This window comes from Bidens hawaiensis, unplaced genomic scaffold, assembly GCF_021521415.1.
Source record: "Bidens hawaiensis isolate Kalapana, Puna unplaced genomic scaffold, B.hawaiensis_p1.1 tig00004357_1, whole genome shotgun sequence".
NCBI lineage: Eukaryota > Viridiplantae > Streptophyta > Magnoliopsida > Asterales > Asteraceae > Bidens > Bidens hawaiensis.
The window spans coordinates 1,157,578-1,176,411 of record NW_027491262.1 but is presented as its reverse complement, the minus strand read 5'-3'; the positions used below and the strand labels follow the sequence as shown (position 1 = coordinate 1,176,411).

Genomic DNA, 18,834 nt, shown 5'->3' with positions numbered 1-18,834 from the left:
AATATTATACTTTTTAAGTAAATCAGAAAATCAATCCCTCACCCAAAAGTCACATGATTAGTTGTTCAAATTTGAAAGTAATGAAATGCCCTTAATCTTAATAGAAAGATTAACGAAAGTTAATTTTAATGCCCAAACTCATTACAATATTAAAGTCTAAAACCCAAACTTGTTAATTACTTTAAACCTTAATGTCTAAAGGTGTTACTTTACTCAAACCTCAGACACCATCTGTCTAATCGTGTCTTTTTTTTAAACCGAAAAGTAGTCCAATTGCCGACTTGGATCATTTCAAAATTCAATTTTAGCCTACGGAGAATGTTTGGACTATTCTTTTTGTGGGCCTATCCAATCTCCAATAGATCCAGTCTTTGCATTCATCTAATAGTTCAGCCCATTTGAATCTCTTTATTTTGCTACAATACATTCTACAAAACCTAATCAAATATGAAATTTATTCATTTACTTAACTTTCCTCATGTCCTATTTTATAATTTATCCATTTTAGTTCACATGTTGAAAGACTTAATTTATTTAACTAGCTTCGAATTTATATTCATTAATAAAAAATAAACATCACTTCCAGTACGAAAATGATGTCTTTTTGTCCAAAATTTTCCTTAGCAACTTTGTTCAGTGGTTGTAACATAATTAGTTAGTGGGGAAAAGGTGGGCCGGGATTCAAAAGAAATTGGCGAAGTGTTCTTGAACAACTGTTTTAATGGTCGTAACTATGAAATAAGACAGGATAAAACCTCAAAAGTCTTTATTTTGTCAAACCAAGTATTTCCGATACATCCCTACCAATCGCTTCACACATGCAAAGTAATAAAAGCGATATAAAGCAGATTTTGCTCAAATAAAACCCGTATTTCACAAAATAACGAAACATGAGTATAAAATGCATGACATGTGGTAAAATTTTAAAAGCATAAAAATGCAACTAACATGCATCATTTATTTTTAGATGATTTTTGATAAATGTTTGACTACACTTGATTGATTGTATGTTTAATCCTTGTGCTTTTGTTAATCATACATGATAGAAACATTTTAGGTTTATGACTATATTGTAACTTAGGGCTAGAAACCTAAACCGCTATTACAAAGACTGAGAATTTAGGGGGCTGATTAGCTAAGCTAGCGTAGGATTAATTAGCAAGGACCTTTCTTAGGAATTGTATAGCTACTGGTGGACTTACTAGCGTACATTGTAGTACCGCCTATTCATGTTTAGGCGGTTCTAAGTCAAAATTATGTATAACCTAGATTTGTTTTATGCTAGCGTGTCTTTAAAGCGTCTCTCTCTATATTTATTATAGGATCAAGGCCTAACCAAAGATCTAATCTATTCTAGCACTCTATCTTAGCAGTTGTTGGTTGTTCAGTGTAGTGAATTGTAGGATAGCTAAACAACGGGACTTGGAGCTTTAGGTATTAGCTTGTCTATATATTGACTCCTGCCTTTTAAGAAAGAAGATGAAACTTATGTTATACCTCGTTTACCTACTTAGTTTGTGTAAGTCTTTCAAATTTTGCATTAGTACCGTATCACTGATGGTTGATAACCTGTTCTTATTTTTGTTTGTAATTTAAGTTTGTTTCAACGTTATATTAGTTGTAAAGTGTTGGAAATAATTCAAACACAAGTAAACGTTAAGATGCTTTGGAGTTTGTTGAGGATGAGTAGCTGGTGACCGAGTCTGTTGCTAGTATTTTAGTTTATTTTATCTGCACGTTTATATTTCCTTATTGTTAGGATAGTTTGGTTATAGTTGATTCAGTCATTTGTTTACGTTGTAATCTGTTGCCTATTTAAGGCCTCTTGTCATTGAATAATACTGATCCAATCTTTCGATTAAAACTTCTGTTATAGACTATTTGATCCAACATTGTGGTATCAAAGCCACCAGGTTCTGATATTATCTTGATCGTTTCTTCACAATCAGAAGTCTATTAGTTGCAATAACCCTAACCCTAATTCTCCACATGGCCTCCAACACCAGCGGAATCCAAAGCACACCCCTTCCAATCTTCAAAGGTGAAGGTTATGAGTTCTGGAAGATTCGAATGAGAACAATTCTTATCTCACAGGATCTTTGGGATTTTGTGGGGACAGGTTATAATGATGCAGACGGGGATCGTGTTAGGTTATGAGATAACAAGAAGAAGGATGCAAGGGCACTGTCACTCATTCAATCCGCTGTGCACGATGAGATCTTTTCTCGTATTGCAGGAGCCTCAACATCCAAGTAAGCTTGGACTCTCCTGCAAAACGAATATCAAGGTGACTCAAAAGTTCAAATGGTGAAATTGCAAGGTTTGCGTAGAGAGTTTGAAACAATTCAGATGAAGGAGGGGGAGCCAGTTGCTGATTTTTTGTCAAAGGTTATGAAAATTGTTAACCAGAAGCGATCATATGGAGAAGCCGTTACGGATCAAACAGTAGTAGAGAAAGTACTTCGAAGTTTGCCGGCTAGATGGGATCATGTTGTTGCTGCAATTGAAGAATCAAAGGACCTCAGCAGATTGTCTTATGATTAGTTGATGGGATCTTTACAAGCTCATGAAGCTCGAGTAAATCGAGGATTCCAGGTTCCTGTGGAAGAACAGGTGCTGCAAGTAAGGGAGGAAAAGAATACAAGCATGCTTGCACGTGGAAGAGGCCGTGCACCTACTAGGAGCCGTGGGCGAGGTCGTGGAAGAGGTCTTGGAAGAGGTAGAGGGGGTTCTCAATGTTACAATTGAAACAAAATTGGGCATTTGTTGGAGTGAACCCCAAGCCGGTGCAGCAGTAGAAGAAGGCAATGATGATGAAGGACAACTAAACATGGCAATTGCATGTTTTGAGAAAGAAAGTGAAGAAGCTGGTGTGTTTATGGCGAATGATGGCACAAGTGGGATGACCAAACATATTTGGTTCCTGGACAGTGGTTGCTCAAACCACATGACAGGCCAAAAACACTTGTTTAAAGAGATAGATCTGTCCAAGAAAGTGAGAGTGAGAATGGGAAATGGTAAGAAGATCCAGGTAGAAGGGAAAGGTGTTGTGAGATTTGAAGCTATGGCTGAAAAGCAAAAGATGATTAGTGATGTTCAATATGCCCCTGAATTAGATTACAATCTGTTGAGTGTAGGGCAGTTGATGAGTGCAGGTCACAAGCTGCTTTTTGATGATGGTGTATGTACCATCATAAATAAGAAGATAGGAAAAGTAGTGTGCACAATTCCTATGTCAAGCAATAATACCTTCCCTCTTGATGTCACACAGACTACGAGTGTGGGTCTCTCAGCTGTAAGTGATGACACATTTGTGTGGCATCTAAGATATGGACACCTCAATGAAAGAAGTTTGCATGACTTAAGTACAAAGGGAATGGTGCATGGGTTGCCATCTGTTCAGCAATGGAATGTATGTGAAAGTTGTGTAGAAGGGAAACAGACACGTGATGAATTTCTTAAACATGCATCAAGAACAACTCAACTGCTTGATCTTATTCATGCTGATGTATGCGGTGCTATGCCGGTTAATTCTTTGGGAGGTAACAAGTAGTTCTTATTGTTTACTGATGATCTTAGTAGAATGACCTGGGTCTACTTTATTAAAGATAAATCTGAAGTATTTAATAAGTTCAAGATATTTAAGGCAAAAGTTGAAAATGAAACCGGGTTAAGGATTAAAGCTTTAAGAACAGATCGTGGAGGAGAGTTCATATCTAATGAGTTTATGAGGTTCTGTGAAAATGCAGGGATAAGAAGGGATTTGACTACTCCGTATACTCCACAACAAAATGGAGTATCGGAGAGGAAGAACGAACACTAGTTGATATGACAACTAGTATGTTACAAGAAAAGAATCTAAGTAAAGTTTTTTGGGGCGAAGCAGTTGCCACAGCTGTCTATATTAGAAACTTATCTCCCACAAAAGCTGTTGATAAACGAACTCCTCATGAATTATGGTATGGTCATAAAGCTTCGGTTCATCATCTCAAGGTATTTGGCTGTGTTGCATACGGGTTAACACCCAAGCAACATAGAAAAAAGTTTGATTCTAAAACTAAGAAGTGCATCTTTATTGGTTACGCCCCTAATTAAAAAGCTTATCGTTTGTATGATCCCAAAAATAGAACTGTTGTGATAAGTAGGGATGTAGTTTTTGATGAGTTGGCCAAATGGAGCTCGAAGGGTGAAGGTAAACACGTGCTGAGTAATGATTTAATAGGCAGTGTCGGTGGAACGAGTGTTAATTCAAGATGTGATGATATTTCGTCAAGTGATGAGTCAGAAGAAGACACAATATATGAGAAACCAAGTTCAGCTAACGATGGTGTGAGAACTCCTATACAAACCCGTTCAATAATAGGGGCCAATGCACAAAAGGAAACTCCTCCAAGTAAAACTCCTAAGGTACGATCTCTAGCTAATATGTATGATTGTACTAGTCCTATGGAAGATTTTGAGGCATGTCAACTTGCTCTCTCTTCCATGGAACCATATTCATTTGATGATGCAGTTGTACACCAAGAGTGGGTCGAGGCAATGAAGGCCGAATTATCAGCTTTGGAAAAGCATAACACATGGTCATTAACTGAGTTGCCTGCTGATAAACGACCCATTGAATTAAAGTAAATATATATTAATATATGTTAAAACAATCATGTTCATTGGATTACATCGAAACAGAAGGCAAGCGGGCAACAAGCTGCGCCGCTACCCCTTTTTGAATCGCAAAACCCAATCTTTTAAAGTGGGTCTACAAATTAAAGGTTGGAGCTAATGGAGAGGTACAAAAGCACAAGGCTCGGTTGGTAGTTAAAGGCTATGCACAAGAGTATGGGGTGGATTATGAAGAGACCTTCTCACCCGTGGCTCGATTTGAAACTATTCGAGTAATAATTTCCTTGGCCGCTCAACAAGGATGGGAAATATTCCAGTTTGATGTGAAATCCGCATTCTTAAATGGGCCTCTTCGAGAAGAAGTATACGTTGTGCAGCCACCGGGTTTTGAAGTTGAAGGGCAAGAACATAAAGTATACAAGCTGCACAAGGCACTTTATGGGTTAAAGCAATCCCAAGGGCTTGGTATGAGCGTATTAACAGTTATCTACAACAGCACGCTTACATCCGAATCAAAAGTGAACCAACTGTTTATGTTAAAAAGGTTAGTGCTGCTGATTTAATCATAGTGTGTTTATATGTTGATGATATAATCTATACAAGTTCGTCCAAGGAACTATTGTGTGAGTTTAAAGCAAAAATGGTTGGAGAGTTTGACATGACAGATCTTGGAAAGATAACGTATTTCCTTGGTTTAGAAGTAAGTAATACAAGGAAAGGATGGTGTGTTTGTGTCACAACAAAAATATGCAAATGATTTGCTAAAGAGGTTTGGAATGAGCAACAGTACAGCTGCACTTACTCCCATGAATTGTGGTGAGAAGTTACGTGTTGATGAGACTGGCAATCAAGTTGATGAAAGGATGTTCAGGATTTTGGTTGGTGGGCTATTGTATTTAACTCACACAAGGCCTGAACTAGCCTTTTCTGTTTGGAATGATTTCTAGGTACATGCATAAACCAGCTGCATGTCACTATGGAGCTGCAAGAAGAGTGCTAAGGTACGTTGCAGGTACAACTAACTATGGACTATGGTATGAACAAGGGAGGAAAGTACATTTAGAAGGGTACACGGATAGCGATTGGGCAAGTTCCATTGATGATAGAAAAAGTATTTCGGCCTATATCTTCTCAATTGGTGCTGGGGTTGTGTCATGGAGTTCAAGGAAACAATCTATTGTTGCACTTTCTTCTACTGAGGCAGAGTTTGTTGCTGCAAATGGTGCGGCTTGTCAAGCAATGTGGCTGAGAAAATTGTTAAGTGAGCTTGGCTATACACAAGGAGAAGCAACTACTATTTATTGTGATAATTTATCAGCCATTTTCTTATCAAAGAATGCAGCCTTGCACAAAAGAAGTAAGCATATTGATATTAAATATCATTATATAAAAAGTTTAGTTGAAGCAGATCAAGTTGAGCTGAAGCCGTGTGATACTCAAGAACAGTTTGCTGATTTATTGACAAAGGCAATTGGAACTGAACAATTCTATTACTTACGAGAAAGGCTGGGAGTTAGGATGTTTGAATCAAGGGAGGATGTTGGAAATAATTCAAACACAAGTAACCGTTAAGATGCTTTGGAGTTTGTTGAGGATGAGTAGCTGGTGACCGAGTCTGTTGCTAGTATTTTAGTTTATTTTATCTGCACGTTTATATTTTCTTATTGTTAGGATAGTTTGGTTATAGTTGATTCAGTCATTTGTTTACGTTGTAATCTGTTGCCTATTTAAGGCCTCTTGTCATTGAATAATACTGATCCAATCTTTCGATTAAAACTTCTGTTATAGACTATTTGATCCAACAAGTGGTACAAGCCAATCACCTAACATCCTAGATGACGATTCAGCGTGGTTTTATGTTGATACAAAAAGAAGAATGATTATGGCTTTGTACTTAAAGACGATCATAGATGCTAGTCTCTTACTTTAATAATACTTATATAATGGTTGCATTGTATAATCAGATGCCAAGTAACAAGGACTTAATTGCAGAAGAGAAGGGATCTGTTATGAACAAAAATGTTGATTAAAAAGGATGGTTGCATTTTGATTAGGGTGTCTTATAAGGGGGAGTGAAATAAAACAATGACGTTAGACGTCCACTTCTCTAGCGCCCGAAATTCTAAAAAGTAGAAAACTATATGTAGGTAATTTTGGTTTTGAGATTCTTTATGATAAGGTTTGTCGTCTATAGTTAATTAGCTATACATACGCATAGATGGCGTGAGAGCTATACGATAAAAACAGTTTTTCTTAAGAAAATGGCTTTGATATTTATGCGTTTTAATCCTCCAAAAGATTGAGACAGATCTGATTGGGATGCATCGCTAAGGGAAGTTTATCTGGGAAGAAGAAAACCTGCATATTATTACTATGAATTTGGAAGGAGGCATAAAATGTGTCATGATAAAAACAGAAAGAACAAGGTCTAGCATTATCTACTTAGCACCTCTATTATAAAGGTCTTACAAATCGCTCCATATATAGATGAAGATTTCCATCTTAAAAGAGCTTTCATAGTTCAATGCAATATAGTGCATTGTTATGTTTGGGTTTGTATTGATTTTTTTACAATGCGTATTTTATTTCTAGTAGGTTTTGATATAGTTTTGGAGAAGTGACAAAAACAATTGAGTTGTAAAAAAAGTGTGATATATTGAAATTTAACTACAGTAGAGATGTGAAAAACATATGTCTGAATACAAAAAAAATATTAGTATGAAAAATTAGCCTGCTGTTGAAGAAATAGCAGCCTCAAAATGAGAACACATGAATTATTTTGAAACCATATGACTTACATACTACGAATAAGAAAGTTATGAACTTGTAGTACACCAATAATAACAATCTTCAGATCAATCAACTACATGTCATTGGAAATTTGAAATGGATAACCGCAAGCATTTTACAAGATCGTTGGCTGTCACGACGAACTCTTCACTCATCTACGAAAAAATAGACCGAACGCTTAGCCAAATATAATGACAAAATGGACATATTTCAAAGTGGTTGACTACTAATGCACATACCTGAGCAATAATGGTTATTAGAGCATCAGTATCGGATACTGGAAGAACACTATTACACATGACCGTAAAATGAAGTCTCTCCATTTCGGATAGGGCTTTTAGTGCGATCGACGAGTTTCTCTGGCAGTAAATTCTTACTAGTACATTGCTGCCTATTTTTCTTACTTTAAGCCCAGGATTATAATCAGAATTACAAGGTAGAGGGTTTGTCTCATCAATAAAATAAGACGCCTCTAGTTCACCATGAGACTTGGATTTGCTCATTGAAGTAGTTGATTCCTGGATGATATTTTTCCCGCTAGTTGATGTTTCTTCGAGTTCTTTCACTCGGTTTTGAAGATTTTTAATGTGTTTACTTGCATCATCCAGCACTGTGGCCTTGTCCATCTAGAATAAAGATCATTGGAAAGGTTAAATTATTGTCTACATTAGACATAAAGCTCTAGTTTTACTGAATATGATTGTGACCAGTACATGATATATGAAAATGAGATACATCCTTGAATGATTAATTGCTTATCAATTTCATGTTTACAGTTAACCTCTTATTCATGCTACCCACTACTTAGAATATGCTATATATCTTGAGTTATAAGTTATAATCATTTACTTGTCTCGTGAATTATAGAAATGGATGTAAGGGTCAGTGGTAAATCTTTCAATACCTGTTTAAATTTAATTTTTCAATAGCATATTAGATTACAAACAACTAATTAGTATGAAATTTTGATTAACTAGACCATGTGTTTAATGCACGTAATCCCGCCGCGCTCTACTTGTCATTTCACTTTTTAATCGTGTTTCCTATCTAGCTATTTCCTACTGCGCCTTTTCTAGTAAATATATAATTTCATGTGTTACTAAAAATATATATGACACATGTAATGGGCCAAACTCTATTGGTGATTTTGGTATTATCAAACTATTTTGTTGAACTGCAATTTACTTGTAGACTAAATGAGAGATTATAATAGATATTAATAATACGAGTTATGAGGTGTGGAGTACACACACATTAAATATTATTATGACTTCTATAATGTCGTAAGGGGCAAATCTCTAGACACGGTGTGTGGGTGGGGGGGGGGGAGTTGTTCCAAAGGGCCAGGTCTAGGGGACGGCCTCGTTATGGGTCCAACTGTAAACGGACTGGCTCCTAGTGGATTCCAATAGCAAATAAGTTACTGAACATCTGTATAAATTGAGCTAATGAAGGATGGTAGCACCTAAGTTACTACTGGCCAGCAACAACAGTTTCTGAATGTCGATAGAAATAGAGTTACTGCCAATGGTTTCTTGCAGTAACTCCTATAACTGGCAGATTAAACGTTATTATGGTTCAACCCCTATATAAATGATTCATCTGGTCTTTCAAGACAGCAAATTAACACTTTCAATTATCTTAATCAATTATTAGTTTCTCTTGTCTGCAAAATAGTTTAATCTTAAAGTGAAATTACATGATTCAAAAAGGCATCTATGTCAAACTGAAGACTGAAACCCACAAGCTCTACCTGTAAATTACTATGTACTTCTACCACTCTAGCCAAAAAGGCAATCTCATATGGCATCAGTGATTGATGATGAACGAGAACCTTAACTACTATGAAGGTTACTCATTTGAATGTTCATATGGGATGCACTTTAACAAGGAAATTTTAATTTCTAATGTTCCAGTTGTGAGATGTTATTTAAGTTATACCAACTTAAAGGCATGTTTCCTAGCAGTATAAGGGTGTAGGAAAGGCTGTGGTTGTGTTTTCAATGCTTGTGGTCGACAAACGTGTATATAACGGTTACACGAATATAAATTGAAACAATAAAGTATAAAGTGCGATGGTCCTAAAACATGTACCTTTTTAATTTCAGGTAGGGTAGCAGCCAAAGAAATGAAGCGCTGAGTCAACTTCTCTCTTCTCTTCCTTTCAGCAATGATATGCTCTTTTGCTTGTCTATGGTTCCTTCTTGTGCTGGAACCTCTTTTAGGGAGCTGTATGGATCCAAGAAGTTCGTTTAGACTTGTATTGTCTTTATGTTTTGTTGCGTCATGGTATGCCAAATTGTAACCTCCATAAAGTTGGTTTTGGTTTAAAGCTGTTGATGAATTGTAGTCTCCAAAAGATACAGTGAAATTGGTGGATGAAGATCCACCAATAGGAGCAAAAGTGCTAGTTGAAATATCCATATAACTGTCTTGTTTATCCAAATCTCTGCTAATGGTTGCTGCACTCTTGGATTCGTCTCTAGTGACCAGATTTTGGTAACCATTGAAACTTGGTGAAGAAGATGAATCCGCAAACTCATAATAAGGATGTGCTTGTTGATATTGGTTCAGGAACTCGGAAAAATCTCCATCCTATCATTGGTAAGTTTAAGTTATTGATCACGCAACTTAAAACAAAAAAAGGAAAAAACAGTCAGTATAATAGTTACCAGCTCAGGGAACCATGTCCCGTATGGGATATCCATTAAAGGGCGGGTGTTGCTTTGCTTGAATAGACTAAAAGCGCGTAAGGAAGTGATTAATGGCCTGCAACATACCCAAACGCATCTACGTTTAGATCTCTGGAATCAATGAAATTAGCATAACCCTTGTTGGTTGTTTTTTTTTCTCTTTTCTATGACATTAATTAATTGTTTGATGTAGCAATCTTCCAGAAAATGACTCGATTAGAATGGTCCAAACACATAAAACATATCCTCAAAACCACAACTGTTTGATAATAACAAAGATATAAGGTCAAACCAAAGATATTCACAAAATATTTTGTGGTCTCTAATAAGCCAAAACAATACCTTATCTAGTTCCAGGCCTACACCTTGTTTCAGTTCTAAATTGTATTTCAAAATCCAAGCATTTAGTATATATTCCAAGCCTTTAAGATCCTGCAACAAATGGTCTAAGCCTGGAACTTCATGTTAGAAATAAGCCGCATTTTAGACTTCAAGAAATTAGAGACCATGAAAGCAAAATAAAAGTGAAAATAAATTGTTGATAAAGGTTTTAGGATAGGATAGAGTCTAAGAACTATGAGTTATGCGATAAAAATGATAGCAAAACTATGAAGTATAATTTCAGTCACCATGTATAAGAAGAGTCATGGCAATACTAGAACTAAAAGATTTGAATTTCTGAAGTGAAAATCTCAGATCCTGCTCCAAAAACCAGGTTAAAAGAATAAGATATCAATATGAATAAAGATATTAGATTACCTTGGTAAAGCTCTTAAGGTTTGTTTGGTGGCTTCCAGAATTTCTTCTTCCGTATGAGATGATGATATTACAATCTCATATAGTGACAAAGATGACATAAAGTGTAACTTTTATCTTACATGTATTTTTGATGTTTTTTTAGAGTTAATTACACAGATATCCCTGTGGTTTACACGGATTTCATATTTGGTCCCTAGTTTTGAAAAATTTCATGGTCCATGATATTTGATATGGGTAATACTCATGGTCATTTAACTGAATGCACTGGCGAAGCTTTACTTGGGCCGGGGGTGGCCCCGGCCCCCCGGTTTTTTTCGCGTAGTAGTGTAAATTTACCCGTTTTTGTCCGAAATTTTTTATGCGTAGTGTAAATTTAGGCGTTTTCGGCCGAAAATTTGAGTCCGGCCCCCCATCGTTTGTGAATTTTTGTATACATTTTGAGTCTGCCCCCCCCCCCCCCCCCCGGTGTCTTAGTCCAAGCTTTGTCACTGACTGGATGACATTAAGTTTTTCAGTTAAGTGTATGGTTAAATCACTAAAATGCCCATACCTATATATAAATATAATAAAGATCAAGATCTTGAACTTGATGTACATCAGTCTTTTGAATTTGAGTTTGCAAATTTGGATATTGGTAGATACTCGGCTAATTGTGGGTTTCCGGCTTTCGCCACAGTTTTCGTTTTCCGGTTAAGTACGCGACCTACATTTCTAGAGATGTCGTGACCGAACTTTGTGAGTGTATTTTGAGGGTTTTGTGACTATGATTGTAAATTTCTAATCTGATTACTCTAAATTGTAAAGAGTACAAAACAGAGATAGTCGATGGCGGTTTTGGTTTCCGAAGAAGATGAAAGTTTAAACAGTTGAGTGGTCGGGGCCCAGGTCTATTTTATTATTTAATGTTTTATTTGTTTATTATTAAATAGTGGGGGTGTAAAAGTAATTTCATTCACACTTAATTGGAAAAACTAACGACCACCCACACTAGGGAGCACCGGTGTTACCTGCATCAGAGTATTAGGAAGCATGCATGTAATTTTTCAAAGTTAGGGACCAAACGTAAAATTCGTGCAAGCCACAAGAAGCATCTGTGTAATTAACTCTTTGTTTTAAATACTTTTTTTCCGAAAGGTAATCTAATGCCTTATATGATTGGAATATCTAAAACGCCTTTTCCTTTTCTGTTTTCTTTAGTGTTTTTATAACGGAAAAGAAGAAATTACATACATTACAAATATTTTTTTTTTCATGACAAATTTTTCAACACCAATTTCACCTTTACATGTCACCTTCGAGGGTTTTAACCCACAACTTTACACTTTCCTAATTGTGTATATATATATATAGGAGGGATCTTTTAAGAACCATGGTGAGTTTTAAGAACTTAACAACTTCATTCTAGGCCACACATTTAATTAAATTGATTGGAATATGTGGTTGAGATTAAATCTGGCAAAAAAGTCAAAGTATGAGAGAGAAAAAAGATGCAAGTGATTACACTAACTTTTACGTCCGTTACACATGTGTAAAAAGTTGACTCGGTGCGTAAAAAATTATGTAATTTTTTTTACGTGTATGTAACCTACATATATTACGCATGTGTAAAAAAAATTCGAAAAAAAAAATCGTTACGTTGAGTTCTTTCGAGTTCTTAAAACTCAAAGGGATTCTCATTTGAAATCTCCCATATATATATATATATATATATATATATATATATATATATTCTGGTTTTATCTTTTAAATTTTAATTTCACTTGTTATGCATTTAAGCCATTTTACATTGGGCGATCTCTTTCTATGCAAAATATACTCGGATACTAAACAAAGTTTATATGTGAAATGGTTCAAGTTTTTCATAAACCTAGTGACCCGAAACTTAGGCTCTCTTTATTGCACAAACAAAAGTTAGGATACTTTCAATTGCACTTTCTTTCTTTTGATTATTTCGGAACTTTCGTCTAACCATACATTTGACTTAGCCATTCTTTTTTATCTTGTCTTATAGTTAAGTCTTACTTTTGCATACCAGTCTGGGTGAAAGTTAGACAATTTCACCTAGACAATTCTTTTGCTTAAGGTGAACTTTCGCCTAAGCCACAACTACGCTTTAGGCGATCTTTTGCCTAAACACTAGTTTTGTTTCAAAAAAATTCAGCTTAAACAAAGTTTCCTTTTGTCATAACCGGCATCAAGGGCCTTGACATATGACCAACAGTTGGTAATGGTTAGGTAAATATATCAGAGCTTCCTTCTTTTAGCGGGAGTCCTTTAATAAAATATTCTTTTTATAAAATCTTGAGATTTAAATACCCGTTTTTAATGTCAAACATCTCTTTGATTCAGAATATAAATTATATTGTTTTATAATTTTAAATATTTGAGCCATCAAAAGACATCTAATGACTATATCTTCAATATTTTACTCGGTCATTCTTGTCTGGTCTAAACTTACTGATTTCTTGTAAAAACAGTTTTGAAAATACGTCAGCTATATGTTGATGAATAGTTATCTGACTTAAAAACATTTTCAAGTTTTTGTTAAAACACAAATCTAATTTGTGTACAACCCAGCAGGGCCTCTATTCTGTCTCATGGAGTGTATCAGTAGCGTACACAGACAAGTCAACATTTCTTTAGGAGTTGCACCCATTGGAGATATGGTTTAAGACTGGCGTATAGCACGCCTGCTATTTTTGCAATTATGTTTGAATTCAGTCACATGTGCATTTAGTCTGAGTGCTTTTATTTTTATCTTGTGTTATAACATTTTTTTAGGGACTTCATTATCCCATTAAACATTTTCTAACTCCTTGAGACAAACTACATGTCTGTCTTTTAAAGTAAATTAGTTTTAACATAAGTGTAAAAGATTTAACGTATTCACCTTTTTGCTCTGTCGGTAAACTTGTTTTGATGATTTTTAAGTTGTCGGATGCTTAACCTATCATAAATAGGTTTACCTAAATTCCTGGATCTTAGTCGGATCCAGCTAGAGGTGCACAAATCGGTTTTTTTAAAAAAACCGGTTCGGTTAATAACCGGACCGGTTTTTCTTGGCCTGGAAAAAAACCGGTTTTTAAATAACCGGACCGGTTTATTAACCAGTTTTTTTGGTGCAAAACTCGGACCGGTCTAACCGGTTAGGACCGGTTTAGAAACCGGTTAGAACCGGTTAATAACCGGTTTTTTTAATTAACCGGTTTTTTTTTTTAAAATAACCGGTTAATAACCGGTTTTTTTCATAATAACCGGTTTTAAAATTAACCGGTTTTTTCCATAACCGGTTCAGTAACCGGTTTTTTCTCTAGAACTTGTAACCGATATACGAACCGGCGGTTACTAAACCGGTCAAACCGGTTTTTAAATAACCGGTTTTTGTAAAAACCGGTTTTCGGTTTAAACCGTTGAACCGGTTCACCAACCGGTTTTTTTGCCCATCTCTAGATCCAGCTGCAGACCATAGTGGCTGGGTTTAATTTATCATTTCAAACATTGTTTGTAAATTCTAGTTTGGTTAATAGGTTTAAAATTTAATTTCCATTAAAATAATAATATGTGGCTTTAGATAGACTGTGTGTTGATTATATGGTTCGTAAAAACCTTTTTTTTTTACCGTTTGACCAAAAGTTTGTTTACACGGAGTGTCCAAGTCTTACTTAGTTCGTATATATTAGACGGCATGTCTCGATATTTATACGGTCCGTCAAATGGATGGGTCGTCCAAGTGAACTTATACCCCGTATGACTTTTGTGGTAGATAGGTCGTCTAAAATGTTAGACGGATCGTCTAAAATGTTTGACCGTCCGTTTAATCTTCTGTGCATGTGTGTTTTGTTGAAACTCCTTTTAAACATAAAATCAATGCTTGTTTAATGATAATAGGTTTTGGTACTTGCTTAAAAATACTTCTGACATCATCATGCCATTATTTTACGAAGGTTTGATAGATAATGGCTTGGATCGTTAATTAAACTTAAGGAAACGTATTTAGGCGAGTCTTAAACGTATTTACCTTACTTCTAACCTTAAAATCAGCCTAAAATCAACTTGGTAGTACTTCTAGCACTTTGGGAGCACTTGATTAGAACTTCTATATGACCACTAAGCCTTTGCTTTGCTTGTATTTGCCCCAAAATACCAAGAACACAACTTTCTTTATGGTGAAGTAACTTCAAAATTGTGCATGAACAAGGTTTAAATGGTGTAGAACAGTTTTAGGAGGATAATATGAACATCTCTATAGAACTCCTTGTTGTAATATTCGTTAATTTTTAAACCTAAAACATGACCCGTTTTATTATTCAAAGTGATCCATTTAGTTACACATATAACTATATGTTGCATATTTCGTATGTAATAGTTTTTTTCTTAAAGTTTTTTAATAATATTAATCGTTACAAATATATATAGATGAAATTTATAACACTCATAATTTTTCTTTATTCAAATGTCATATAAATACATTATTTATGCATAAACAAAGTATATATATTTTTTAATTTAATTATGTCAAAACAATTTTTTTACTTAAAGTTAGTTTTTTTTAAGATGAAAAAAAATATCTTAATACTCAATTTAAATTTTGGTCAAAACTATGTATGATGATAATAAATTTGTTTGAATAAAATTTATATGTTTCAACTCAAAATTTACGAGTCAAATGGTTAGTTCAAAGACTTAAAGACTCATTAACTAGCCTTGACCAATTTAAATTCTATTACAAACTCTTTGATTATGCTTATCTATAAATAGTGGGCCATTTCACTTTTTCTCACTTTGCCACAACTCAATTTACAATAATCATTTGTTATTCTCTCAATTTGGTGTTCTTTGCCAACATTGACTTCCAAAAGTCAAACAGATCAAGTTTTAAGTTTTTTCTTTTATTCTTGTGTTCGATCCTCGGGAATGTTTGTGTTACTTTTCTGTATGTTTCCATCATTTAGAGCATGACCTATCAATTTGACATAAGTGCTTTTTCAATAAAAACGAACTTGACTTGTTTACTTTATTATTCAGTTCAGTTTAGCTATTTTATTAATCCATCATCTAAAATATAAGTTTTCTCATCTAACCAACTCAAAAATTATATTTTTAACAAGTCGGAAATAAACCCAACATAAAACTTGAGTTCAGGTCCGACTAGAAACGAACCACTCGATTAAACTCATTTTAGGCTCGTTTAAGATTTTTCATAAAACAAGCCCAACTTAATAACATGACTAAGAGATATTGTCATATCTTTATATATAATTAAAATTAACCCACTTATAAACTTTACGACGGAAACTCTAAAAAATACAATATAGAGTAAATATATATTTTTGCTTTCAAAGGTTAAAACACTAAACGATGAACCGAATCTTTTAAGTCTTTCATTTCCTTTGTTTTCTTGAATCCTATACTGAACATAGAAATATTTTCTAGTACCGCTCATCAAACCGAACTCATCCGATTCAGCTTGCTTAAATGCTCGAGGCCGGCTCAACGAATGTGGAAGCCTAAATCGAAATAAGATTTTCTGGCCTTTCTATGACAAATGTCAAAAAGAAAAATTGCTTATTTCAAATTTTGAACTCATGGCCTATAATTTAGTAACAACCAAGCCTCCACCACACTAATACATTATGCTTTGAATTTATTTTACCCATTATAATATATCTATATATAATATTTTTTGGACTTGAAGGCCTTAATTAAGTGTGGGCATAAAGCCCTAACTTATTTTCACTTGCCCACGAGCCAGCCCTGTAAACGCTCAACTTCATCTTTTGTCCACTTAGCTTTATCAAGTGAGTTTCATAACCCCTTTTTCATACTTCTAACATTTTTAAGGTGTAGCATGTTACCATGTTTTCTCGTTATTTCATGTTCATTATTTACAAACCGATTCGCAATTATGTCATGCATGTTAATAATATTTATTTCATATTGTTTTTTATGACTATATGTGCATAATGTGCAATGTATTTATCGTTTTATGGCTGGTACATCAAACATCAAAGTGGGAGGGTCCGATGGGACATATCTGCGCTACCTATCATTCAACTTCGGTTGTAAAGAATGGTGGTATCATTATAAATCCCTTAGGTTGGGGCATTATTTTTTGTTGCATTCCATTTACTTTATGTTTGAATATATTACATTCATAACAGGTGAATTGTGAAACATTTTTATATTATATGTATACCAACTTATCAAATCTCACCAACATACGTGTTGACAAAAATATATTATTTTAAACGTGTTGCAGGTTGAACCGATGATGTGTTAAGGTCGAAGACAATTAGTCTACATTAGGATATATTAAATAAGTCTTATTTGTATTTTGATGAAATATTTCATGTCCTTTTATTTATGAACAATTTTGTACCTGCAACTATGTGAAATGGAATAAATATAATTATTGTCACTTTAATATAATATTATTTTGAGCTTATGGGCAATTTGTACGTACCACTCGAGCATATTCCATTTAAAGCTGAGGTGTTACACTTATGATACAACATGATCTAATGTGATGAACAAGACCTTGAACACCTTTCTTCATCATGAAGAAACTTAAGAACACATAGAATATCAAGAGCTTGCTTAATATGAATGTGAAAAGGTTTGAGAGTGATTGAGGATGAATTAGGATACTTTAGGACGAAAGTATACGTGCATGGAAGCCTCTTCTATAGCCAAAATATCAAGATAAACTCAAAATTAGCAGCTGCCACGCTAACAACGAGCTTTCAAAAATGCATAGCTGATTTTGCGTTGAGACATGCAGCTTGTCTCAAGTTTAGACAGGGTGTCTCATATGAGACGGGTCGCATGAAATATTAGGCAGTCCGTCTAAACAGTCAGTGTCACACCCTGGCTTAAGGTCTAGGCGTATAACCAATAGTTGGTACCTATTTTGCAAATATATCAGAGTTACGTTCTTTTAGCGGAAGTCATAAAATATTATTATAATGAAATCTCGGGAATTTAATACCCGTTTTGATATTTCAAATACCTGCCCTTTTAAAATATGATTCTTCACAATATTTTAATTAAAACATATGAGCCATCAGATCACCTCTAATAACTATGTCCCCAATCTTCTAATCTGGCTTGCTTGTCTGTTCTACCTTTACTATTTTCCTGAAATGTGGGGGAAAAATACGTCAGCTATGTGCTGGTGAATAACGCTGACTCAATAAAAAAATTTTCATAATTCATCATAATATAATCATATACAAAATCACCTTCGTTATGATACAACACCAATAGTATTCAACGACTCAGTGGGCCTCGTCCCATCTCATCGGAACTAAAAATACCAATAGACCACATAATCGGACTTCACTCGCCCTAGAGACAGTCACTTGCCTCATGGTCAGTATGTTTGTAGTGGCCCACTACAAATCATATATGAATGGATCCAGACACATGTATTTTAGCCTGAGTGTTTGTATCAAAACGTTTTTAGATGATTTGAACCAACCCTCATGCAAATACTTTCATAACTCTTTACATATGGATAACAGTCCATAGTTTATAAGAGTAAACATTTCATAAACATAGAGGATTTGTACCAATCCTCATATAAAATCTTTTCTGACTCTTTATCTATGGACAATCCTCCATAGTAAATAAATATCTTTAAGACAGTACATAGATGTATTCACGTCATAAAACATTCATAAAAGGTTGGACGTATTCACCTTTTGATATATCAATGTATCTCACTGACAAATGTCTGCTCTTTATCTCGGACCTATAGTACGAGAATAATATTTCATAAATAACTAGATCTACAAATCTAGCTTTAGACCTTTAGTCTATTTACATAACCTTTACCTTGATGTTCTTTTCTTTTAGAAAACCCATATGTATACTACGTTTCTTCATCATGAAGAAACGTATATATATATATATATATATATATATATATATATATTTAATTTCTTCTTTCATAAGAAATATATTTACACGATAA

At 34.6% G+C, this 18,834-nt stretch overlaps 1 protein-coding gene across 1 annotated transcript; it reads right to left on the bottom strand.

Annotated features, from left to right (window-relative positions):
* Positions 1-7,436: 7,436 nt before the first annotated feature.
* LOC143626383 (transcription factor bHLH18-like) lies at positions 7,437-10,115 on the bottom strand. The gene is made up of 4 exons (XM_077096495.1): positions 10,080-10,115; positions 9,502-10,002; positions 7,647-8,033; positions 7,437-7,562 (listed from the first exon to the last, which is right to left on the bottom strand). The coding sequence occupies exons 1-4, from the start codon at positions 10,113-10,115 to the stop codon at positions 7,488-7,490; spliced, it is 999 nt and encodes a 332-aa protein (XP_076952610.1). The 3' UTR covers positions 7,437-7,487.
* Between the last annotated feature and the right edge of the window lie 8,719 nt (positions 10,116-18,834).

What these genes read in the sequence shown, in the direction of transcription:
- LOC143626383 (XM_077096495.1), bottom strand. Translation starts at nt 10,115, where the DNA reads ATGGATATCCCATACGGGACATGGTTCCCTGAGCTG. An exon ending in CCCTACCTGAAATTAAAAAG is followed by an intron (nt 8,034 to 9,501) that starts GTACATGTTTTA and finishes TCTTTATTCTAG; the next exon opens with ATGGACAAGGCCACAGTGCT. An exon ending in TAATAACCATTATTGCTCAG is followed by an intron (nt 7,563 to 7,646) that starts GTATGTGCATTA and finishes ATTTTTTCGTAG; the next exon opens with ATGAGTGAAGAGTTCGTCGT.